The sequence below is a fragment of the Lupinus angustifolius genome, chromosome LG01 (assembly GCF_001865875.1).
Source record: "Lupinus angustifolius cultivar Tanjil chromosome LG01, LupAngTanjil_v1.0, whole genome shotgun sequence".
NCBI lineage: Eukaryota > Viridiplantae > Streptophyta > Magnoliopsida > Fabales > Fabaceae > Lupinus > Lupinus angustifolius.
The window spans coordinates 31,785,987-31,797,167 of record NC_032009.1 but is presented as its reverse complement, the minus strand read 5'-3'; the positions used below and the strand labels follow the sequence as shown (position 1 = coordinate 31,797,167).

The 11,181-nt window shown below is 30.4% G+C and overlaps 1 protein-coding gene across 1 annotated transcript; it reads right to left on the bottom strand.

The window, feature by feature from the left end:
• Positions 4,664 to 8,835, bottom strand: LOC109360544 (14-3-3-like protein C). Its single transcript, XM_019605514.1, has 7 exons — positions 8,657 to 8,835; positions 8,063 to 8,369; positions 7,888 to 7,975; positions 6,540 to 6,649; positions 6,266 to 6,414; positions 5,115 to 5,155; positions 4,664 to 5,032 (listed from the first exon to the last, which is right to left on the bottom strand). The coding sequence occupies exons 1-7, from the start codon at positions 8,727 to 8,729 to the stop codon at positions 5,030 to 5,032; spliced, it is 771 nt and encodes a 256-aa protein (XP_019461059.1). The 5' UTR covers positions 8,730 to 8,835; the 3' UTR covers positions 4,664 to 5,029.

Here is an 11,181-nt window from a genome sequence, read left to right as displayed (position 1 = left end):
CACGCATCACACATCTAAATTCTCAAGAGGGCATCTCAATCAGAGAATATTACATTCATTCTTATTTAACTTGTACACAATATTTTATAATCCAATACATATTTCTAGAAATTAAGAATAACATCTATTTTTTCCTTACAATAATAAACATCATTCTTATTCTTATTATTAGTTGGATTCCACAACATATTCAACAATCAATTGCAATCTACATATTTTGATAAGAATAACCACAAGAATGTTCTTGTAGAATGAGTATTCTTAATAAATAAGAATCTCATATTAACAAATTAACAAATGATGGGAAAATATTCTTAGTGTAAGAATGAAGCACCCGAGCTGCTTAAGTTTCCAAAAAAAATTATTACTTTAACTTATTATATGTCAAGGTTATTTGATGATCAATTTTATTTGACAATTATTTGATGCTATATGTTGGATATATATATATAGTTTGGTGTAATGGTAAACTTGTTATTTTTTGACAATGAGGTCACATATTCAAACTGTAAAAAAAACATCTCCATTTATAGATAAGGTTATGCCTATATACCTTCTAATACAACAATGAGTGGGAGTTTAATTCAATGATTTACCCTTATTAGAAGCATTATCAAAAGAGAAGGGACCATATGGAAGAAATGAGAAAGATTCACATTCCCATTATTTGCCATATCCATCTATTACACCTCTAACCTTCTGTTTTTTATTCATATTGATAATTTCTAATTCTAAATATGCAAAATCCTGATGTTTTATCATTCCAGGTGCAGCTAACTCTTTGCCTTCTATTTCCTGTATCAATTTCTTATTATTAACTTCTAATGCTGATGATATTCTATTCTTTCACTTAATATCTACAACCAATAAATCACATATATAAATTATTTCTTATTGATATCTCATGTTGCTATGATCTCTTGTGTTACTCTTGTCTTTATTCATTTGATAACATGGGTAGATTTTTGAAATAATAATTGGATTTCCAGCTGTGTTAAAATTATGATTACTTGAGCGTATGTATTATAAATTTCTTTAGCGAAAACTAATACATTGATATGTGATTCTGATCGTTATAAAACATAGATTAGTTATATTACACTAGATCTCTAATATTAATCTCGCCTAAATCCTGGAAATATCTAATCAGGAACCTGATTCTAAAGCGATTTTTAAAGAAAACACATTCATATATGAAGTGAAACAGTTTATTTGACATTTCGTGCTTATACAAAAAGGTAATTGTGCAATTTGGGAAAACCTTCATGTTAGTACTCTTACTTAATTGTGTGTGTATATATTAAATAGTCCAAATTACCAACCCAAATAATAATAAAAAGTTAAATCACTATTTTCCTACTCTATATTTGTATATCAAAATTTTGAAATTGGACACAATTGATATCACATTTTTTATCTACTATATAGGGGTGGGTGAGTAGGACCCAACCCCAATGAAGTATTTAGGACACGGAATCAGGGGTGCAAGTTATAATAATGTTGTGTTATTAAACTCAATTGGACTGATGATTGGATACTCAATTGATTTGAGTTGCTCATTTGATTAGTTATAAACCAAAATCGGTATAGATTGATTCAATTTGGCTATTTTGCGCATAAAATTGATAATTCAGTCTATCTAACGGTTGGTTTAATCAAAAAATTTAAAAAAAATAACATCAAAATGATATCTTGTGAAGAAAAATAATATTTTGCCTTCAGCTTATTTGTGTCTATGTTTATTATTATTGGAATTTCATTTGTCATTTTTAACTTATATTGTAAAAAATATAATATGTTCGGTTTAAATTTATTTGTCTATTTCCGTTGCTGTGAAATCATAAAAATTATGTTATTTGACAATATTTTTAACTTATTTGTAATATTTTATTGGCGTAAAGAAATTTTATTGGTTGTTCAATTAGTATTTGTGTAATTATAATATTTTTAAAATTAAAATATAAAATTATTAAATAATAATGTTAGATAGTATTATAAAACTTTAATGATTTTTATGCTATATTGATTTAACAAGTCTAACTAGTGACTTACTAATTATATCATTAACTAAGTTGATGACCGATTCAAATATAATAATAATGATTAAATGATATAAAACTTTATATATTAACCAAGTGATATTGGTATAATTTTATATAATTGAGGTGCAACAAATATTAACTATAAAAATATTATATGCACACCATAGGATATGAGTGCCTTCGTCTCTATCCAACCCTACTTGCTCTTCCAATTTAATTCTATTATGATAAGACTCGGATATGATCGATTTCTATCAAGGTTTGCATTTGAAATTTAGTCCCGATTAATATTCAACAATATGGAGACACGGTTGGTTAAGATTATTTCTCACCTACATGTGGCTAGTTCGTACATAATTGGATAACTTTTTCAAAGCTTTAATTCGTTAGTTTTGACTTGCAACCCACGAAAAGTACATGGTTTGATGCATATGTAATATACAATGATTTTCTCCATTAATGGAGAAATAAATATTTAATTTTACTTTTATTTTTAATGATAAAAATATTATTACATTATATGTAAAAGGATTAAAATATTTTATCATATTATTATATGATGATACATACTCATATATAAGGGAAATGATCCGGTAATCAAGAAAAGGACAACAGAAGGGTGTTCTCAACAACTTCCAATGTAACAAAAAAATTTCTATTTTGAGAAAATATAAAGACAGAGACAACATTTGAAAAACTAAATACTAAACACACACAAAATGTGAGCAAATTGTAGTTTAATTGTTCATTTTTTCACTCTTTGAAAAGTAAGCATCTATCCCTCTTCTATTGTTCACTAAGACATAAATTATCCAAATTCAAAAACTATTACAAATGTGCTCCAATCTTTCTCATTTCTCCACTCCTTCTTTCTAGATCCCCTTGTAAGACTTATGCATCAATTCAGTTGATATAATTAGTGGATATAAAATGTGATCACATAGTTCAAATCTCTATAGCTATACAATTTTTTTCACACAGTATAAATAATACATAAAAAATAATATTATCCCATTTCTGCATTAAGCTTTTGTGTAGCCAGTAGAAACTGATGGTTGGTATTATCAACTTTAATTTAGGTGATATTTCCATTTTTGTATTTGAGAGAGTGTGACATGATTTAAAGAAATTCTGACTCATAAAGATTTGTACTTTTGATCTCTTGTTCACACTTTACTAGGAAAAGTTAAGCGTGTATCATGAGATCAATGTGGTTCATTCATTGGATGCCTCCTCTTTCCTTAACGTTTGATGGATCCTTCTTTTAGAATAATGGATCTGCTGCCCGTGGGGGCTTCATCAATGTCGTAGTCTTAAGTAAATGAAAGGATGAATCAATTACATATCAAATAATTTAGTTTGATCGGACGATTTAACCATTTAAATTGATTAAACATAATATGAAATATCTTTTAGTTTAACATTCGGCTCGAATTTCATAGCATTAATTTCACCAGAGATCATGTTTGACCTTCAGGGTTGGGTATGTTGCTAGCTTAGGTGTTTATTCTTCTATAAATACTGAATTGAGGCATAAGATTCCGATTTTTATCTACCTACCCAAGACAGTCGAAGCCGAATCTTAGCCCTACTTTACACTATTCAAGTTCAATCTAGTCAACTTAAAGTTGGCTTCAACCCTTTCAACTCTGAAGATGCGTGAAGGGGGTGAATAGTGTGTAGTGTGGACTCCTATATTCAAAGAACCTAATTTTGTTGCAGTTGCTTTTGTGAAGGTTGGCCAACATATTTTGAGTAGTTAGTATGATTTATGATTTTCTACCTTCTTTAGCTTATGTTCAGCTTAGTGCTCATATAACTCAGACTGCTTTTAGGCCCATACAATTTTCATTTCATTTCTTATAAAAATATGATTTTGATTTTGTATTGAGTAATTTTTAAGAAGTGTACTATTTATTTAGAATTTTAAAAGAAATTATGTCTATTGTGTTTTCTAATTATATGCAGATACTTTATACATATATCTCAAACATATTATATTTTAAAGAATACGCGTTACACTTATCGTATACAATACTACTGCTGTACTATCAATATTAGTCCTTCATAGCCTTATAGAGCAATGAGATTCTAATTGTAAGTTATCTTTAACCTTATTAGATGAAGAGAATGGAAATTGCTCGTACCTATTGTGTAGTTACATACTTTGAGATTCTGTGAACCCGAAAAATGAGATAAACATTCATGATTAGTGATGGCAACAATAGTAAAGACTTGAAGGTGTAGCCAGTTTAATTTCAATGACCAACAAAGACTATAGTTTCAGCTAGAGTTCTTAACCTCATGTACGTAAGTATAAGGCTAATTGCAGAGTAGGTGAGAACACATTCCTTCACACTAAGACGTATACAAGTCATAACAGCTTTGTGTGAGCAGTGAGAAAGCTAGGGTTGTTTAAGAAATATTCCATTATCGGGGTCTGAAAATGATAGATGTTTACAAACACAGCCCTACTCTCACATGTTGAGAAACCATTTCAAAGATTTGAGCTTATAACTTCTCGGTCACTATGCAACAACTTTACTGTTGTGTTGTTCTCTGGAGTTCACCCTCTTATATAACTTTTATTAGTTATGTTTGAAAAACAATATGCAAACTGATGAAAGAATACAAGCCAGCATTCTTTTACAAGTCAAAACGAAGCAGTGAATTAAATTACAGCCAAACACTGTGCATCTCAACTCCACACTCCAGCCTCCAATAAAGACATGCATAGAATGAATGTTTTGCAAAGCTACCTTAGCAATGCTTCATTTAATCAAATGAAAAAACCCTATAGTTTGGAACTTTCTAGAGAACAAACTCATGTTCTATTACAGCACCCCTACAGTTTAAGCTAAAAGCTTTCTTCAAAGAGTAAACAAGAAAGAAAGAAAGAAAGAAAAACTACCAAGAGTTCCAAGAGATTAGTCTTTGGTATACAACACCACAAATTCTTTTAGCCATAAGTTAATATCTGCTTCACCTCACTGCAAAATATAACTTTGTATTGTTAAACCAAAATTTAAAACACATACAATCTGCTAAGTTCGTACTCAGTACACAAATTACCTCTGCGTTAACTCCGGCAGACTCCACCTTTTGTTCCTCAGCTGTAAAAAAATGAGATGATTTATTAACCAGGGAAATACCGAAGTCCGGGTTTGCAGGACCACAGAAATAACAACAATAGTAGGGAAGTAAAAATGTGAAAAAATACCCAAGTTTGATAAACAGCAAAACATTAACATAGTAGATAGTAAACCGTGATGCTGACAACTACTGAATAAACCAATTGATTGTTGGATATAATTAGTAATATATGGAATGGCTCTCTCTTGTTCATGACTTTGATCTTTCAATATCGGAAACTAAACCTTTTTTAACAATACATCACTATTAATAGTATTTCCTCACGTAGCTTCCTTGCGACATTAGAATAAGAAAGTACCCCTTGGCACCGACACATAAAACTTATGAGCAAATGAAGGATATCACTGTATTCATGGCTAGAACAAGGACCTACTTATACAGCGGCTGAAACATGTGGTTGCATAAACATGTAAATTAGGCTCTGATACCAACTTGATATAAAAATGGAAACGGTTAAAGTGAAAAAAATGAGAGTTGAAAAAGAAGAGCGGATGATAACAGAAAATATCACCTCATAAGAACTACAGCCAAGTACAAAATAACCCTATACTCTGCAAAGTGCAAACTTGCAACCTAGAAACACTTGAAACTATAAAGCATGAAGAAAGCAAAAAATATAACATGAAGTAATGAGATAGATTAAGATATATTGGATTTGGTTCTTGGTTGAAAGAATTTGGTTTGCTAAGATCGCAAGAAAGAGAAAGAAATTCAACATGTAAAAATGCTCTTTGACGAGATCAAATTTCTAACTTTTTTCTGAAGCAAAATAAAGTAGGAATCTCTATCTTAGTCAGTAGGGCAATCTATTCTGTTAACCAGCCACAGAAACCAGTCTGAACATGTCAACAACATAAACGTCTCACCAAATAAACAAACATAAACAAAAAGGGTTCTGCAAGTCATAATAGTCACATAAACAAACCAACCAACCATATATCATGGCAATGCCGACTATACCTGAAAATATTCGGTGGAATAAAAATAAAGAATATTATATATTTCATTTACATTGCAAACAAGGCCAACTAGAATAGTGAGAGGCAACACTAATTTCAATTAACAATTACCTCCATCTTCAGGGACGTCAGAAGTCCACAAGGTAAGGTTGTCTCTCAGAAGCTGCATAATTAGTGTGCTGTCCTTATAAGACTCCTCACTCAAACTATCCAATTCGGAGATTGCTTCATCAAATGCCTGCTTAGCAAGGTGACAAGCCCTGAAATACGAGGAGCACCGTGTCAAATTTGTCATACAGATTGACTTACACTTATAGCAATGGATAAAGACGATATGAGTCGTGAAATAGTAATGCCATAAAGAGAGAGATAAGTTTAGGGATACCTTTCAGGAGAGTTCAAAATTTCATAATAAAAGACGGAGAAGTTCAAAGCTAAGCCCAGTCTGATGGGATGTGTGGATGGTAACTCAGCCTCTGCTGTAGTGAAAGCAGTCTGCAATATATATGAATAAGTGATTTACATGAACTGGTATAAAAATACTTTCGCAACTTAACAGCCAACTTCAAAATGATCAAATTGACTAGATCTATTCATAGTTCAGTCATCAGACACATGCATAATGATTAATGAGTGTCATGCCTAAAGAATAAGCACTACGCCACTATCCTTTCATGTCACCGCTCTCCATTTTTATTTACCCAAAATAAGGAAAAATATAGAACAAAGATAACAAAATTTATCAAACAAAAGATTAGAAATGCCACACCAAAGCAGGAAAAGAAAAGAAGAGTTTGGTAGCTGCTTTCAGTAGCATTAGAGTTGTGTTTAGTCGGACTAGAAGGTGCAAAATGATTGGATAGAAAGACAATAAGATTAATGGAACAAATAGCAGTGTCTGGTCCATTCAGATTCATTTATTTTTCTCACAAAGTAAGCATATATGAACTTCAAGTCTTCACTTCATCTTTTACACCCCAACAAGTACAATCTCAATGATAAGAAACATTATAATCATTCCTTCGAAGTTCATATCATCACCGATGAATTCTGCCTCACAAAGCATCTAATGATTGAGATAATAACATCAACATAACAAACATATTAGCATTGTTGTTGAAGCTAATACAACAAAAATCGAGCCTTATTCCCACAAGGTGGAGTCAGCTTTTTTAACTTTATACAATCAAACAATGATAGTACGCTAATTGTTGTTTGAAAAGAGAAAATGAACACAAGCCAATAATGTTAGCACACATAACTATTTCTCTTTTCAATCAAACAATGTCACCATTAGCTATTTCCTTGAAAAGAGAAAAAGAATGCAAGCCAATAATGTTAGCACGCTTGTCTGACATTCACTAATCTTATCAGATTATCATAAAAACAATAGCAATAAATAAGAATTCGGAACTAATAAAGGAAAGAAAACATGTTCCTTCTCTGGCTTCTTTAACCGAAACATGCCAAGGAACATATAGTCCACACATGATTTTAAATTGCAATCTACAACATCAATTGGGCCCTCAATATTGTAGTTTTGACAGTCTCCGTAACCGCATTGCGACAGCATGTATCCGCAATTGCGGTCAATGCAATACAACCGTGACCACAACTGCAACTTAAAATCACGAGTCCACATATCATGAATATCAAAAGGCAAGGCACAGGTAATAAACATCAAGATTTTACAAACCACATTAATACAATAGGTCTGAATACAACAAGCAGACCTGGTAAGCCTTCATGGAATGATCAGCAGCCTCTTTTCTGTCATCACCGGACTTAAATTCTGCCAGATACCGATAATAGTCCCCTTTCCTGCAAATAACAAACCAAGCAAATCAAAACAATAAAATTATAAATCGAATTCTAAGATAGGTAGAGGTTAATAACAAAATGACTCACATTTTGTAGAAAAACACACTAGGTTCACCACTAGGGGAAGATGGAATAAGGTGCTCATCAATAACAATCATGATATCACCACAGATTTTGTCCAATTCAGATTCCACCTTTTGCCTATACTCATTGATTCTCTTAACATTCACATCGTTTCCTTTAGTTTCTTCCTTTTGCTCAATTGAGGAAAGGATTCTCCATGATGCTCTACGAGCACCCACCACATTCTTGTACCCAACAGAAAGAAGGTTTCTCTCTTCAACCGTTAATTCAACATTTAGCTTCGCCACATTTTTCATAGCTTCCACCATTTCTAACAGACAAAAAAAGAAGAAAATTTTGAAATTTTACAACTTTTCATATATTCTAAAACCCAGGTCCAATTTCAAGAGATTGTACAAAATCATCACATAGTAACATCAAAACAGTGTAACCCACGAATTTTTTAACAAAAAAATGATCTTTAGATGAAAAATCAAGGTCATAACAGTGGAAAATCACATTAAAGAGGAATCAGAACAAATAAAAATTGGATTTTTTGTTGTAGAAAAAAATAAAGTTGATGAGAAAATGGGTTATTAGAGAGAAAAGTGAAAGAACCTTCATAGCGTTCGGCTTGTTCAGCGAGCTTGGCAGTGTAGACAAAGTTTTCACGTTCCTTAGTGGAGGCCATGGATGATGATCGATCACGATCTGCAAGCTTTCTCTCTCTTCGTTTTGGGATGTAATCACTTTCTCTATCCTCTTTTAGTACAAGTACGATGTATAAACGCTGTCTTTCATTTACTACTTTCAAAGTGGTTATGTATTTTCCTAATTTATTATTTTAATTAGTTTATTTTCCTAATCTAAATATCATTTTTTTAATAAATCCATCATAAAATTTTACTTGATATTATTTAATGTGAAAATTGTCTTTCCATTAATAATATGATATTTTTATACTATGGACATATCAATTTTGTGTGTTAACAAAAATGGATTTAATATATATATATATATATATATATATATATATATATATAGTAAATCACATATTAAAAATAATATATGTTAATAGTAAATGACATATTAAACATGTTAATAAAAAAATTAATATGTATATACCGATAGTGTAAATGTTTTTTACACTCTCAATAAATGATTCATCATTCATACATTAACTATTATCTCATAATACAAATTAATGATAAATTATGTGTTGATAATGTAATTTTTTATACCAAAGCATAAATATTAAACTCTAACAAAAATTATATTTATAATGTGTACTTTATATTATTTTATATTTTTCTCTCTTTAGAACTTGCTATTGTCTATGATCATGTTCTTTTTTAGGTAGGTTTAGATAAGAGGATAAAGTAAAAATATCATGAGATAATTTGTCTCCTCCTGCAAATAAAAATATTACAAATATATTATTTTATTTAGTTTTTGAAATATTTTTATAGAAAATGATTAAATATAACACATCAGATATTCTCTTTAAATAAATTTCATTCCATTCCCCATGTTGTTAATTTATTCAGAAGGTATATTTTAACTCCAAAGCTCATTTTCATTGTAAAAATTTTAAAATATCTTTTTTTACACCATGATCAAACTCATATATGACCATATACCCAAAAAAAACTCATCTATGACCATTGACCATATATAAACTTGGTCACGTTTTATAATATTTACACATGTTAGATAGTCTAGATAAAATTTGTAGATACTTGGTCACTCAAATTTGTGATGGCCTCAGAACAATTGATAGAGATTTTCTTTTGGAGTGATTTTATAAAATTCACTAGATTTAGGACTCTAAAATGTGGAAATGGATTTGCATGTTGATTTGCTGTTTTTGTAAGTTGGGTGTTTGGAGGGATTGAAATTACAAAATTATTTTTCTTTTTTTAATACTATCATGTATCTTTTCTCTCCATGCTAGCTTTGAACAAAAGACACCAAGTTGAAAGTAAAGTCATAACTTATAAGGTAACATGCTACTCAGGAGCCAGCAATTTGTTTGTTGGCACTGATAAGACATAATAATTATAAATTAATATACTTAACAAGAGCAAAAATAGTTTGCTAAAATTAATTATCAGATTTTGGAAATATTAATATAGTTGACTAGTTCCCAATAACTATACTCCCAAAAATCGAATATCAATTTTTTATATAAAAAATCTAAGGAGGTTTAGCTTTGTTCCACTAGAAAGATATCTCATTTTGATACGTTATTAACATTTTGTTTTGTTTTGTTTATCTCATATGTCTGATTATAAGTTTTCCTAAAACAGAAAAGGGTCTATGTCATGACACAGTAAGAGTTTTTGGTCATTTATTTTTAAATAAATAATACAATAAATAGTAAATAATATATTAATTATATATAAATTTTTACAATATCAATATATAGATTATACTCTAAAAAACCTAATTTAAGCATATATTAGCTCACGATTGATTTGCGAGGAACATCCAATAGTGGTTTAGGTCAAAGAATAAAAATGCCCTTTTAAAAAATGTAAAAATAAAATAAAATTTTATGTTTGCCTGATATGATATCATCCTGCTACTTTAAGGCAGAGACACCCCTTTGTATCACTAAAATAATAAGATAAAAAATATGTATGGATCAATCAAAAGTTTTATATATTGTCGGTTCATCATTCATTTTAATGATCATTAATTCTTCAAAAAAAAAATAAGACAATGGATGATTGAAGTTAATTTCACTTATAATTACACTTATTGTAATTGGATTTATTCAAGTATAAAATCTCACATTAGATATGCGGAGAAGAGTGAAAGAGTTTATAAGTAGTAAATGCATATGAAACTAATGTCTTAAGGTTTTGACTCAAGACGTGGTGTCTGACTTGTGACTCTTCACTCTTCCATACCTCGGTAACAATAGAACTCCCCAATGGTTGGAGGCTCCCCGGTCGCAGTTTGGTCGAACAAGTGGTATCAGAGCCGATGGTTTGACTGTGGCATGGTTGATTTAAGGGGGAGCGGACTGGAAAGTGTGTGATCTCACACTTGAGGGAGAGATTGTTGAGTTTATTTAAGTATGAAGTCTCACACTGGATACATGGGGATGAATAAAAGAGTTTATAAATAGAAAATGT

What these genes read in the sequence shown, in the direction of transcription:
- LOC109360544 (XM_019605514.1), bottom strand. Translation starts at nt 8,729, where the DNA reads ATGGCCTCCACTAAGGAACGTGAAAACTTTGTCTACACTGCCAAGCTC. An exon ending in AGTGTGTTTTTCTACAAAAT is followed by an intron (nt 7,976 to 8,062) that starts GTGAGTCATTTT and finishes TGTTATTTGCAG; the next exon opens with GAAAGGGGACTATTATCGGT. An exon ending in ATTTTGAACTCTCCTGAAAG is followed by an intron (nt 6,415 to 6,539) that starts GTATCCCTAAAC and finishes CTCGTATTTCAG; the next exon opens with GGCTTGTCACCTTGCTAAGC.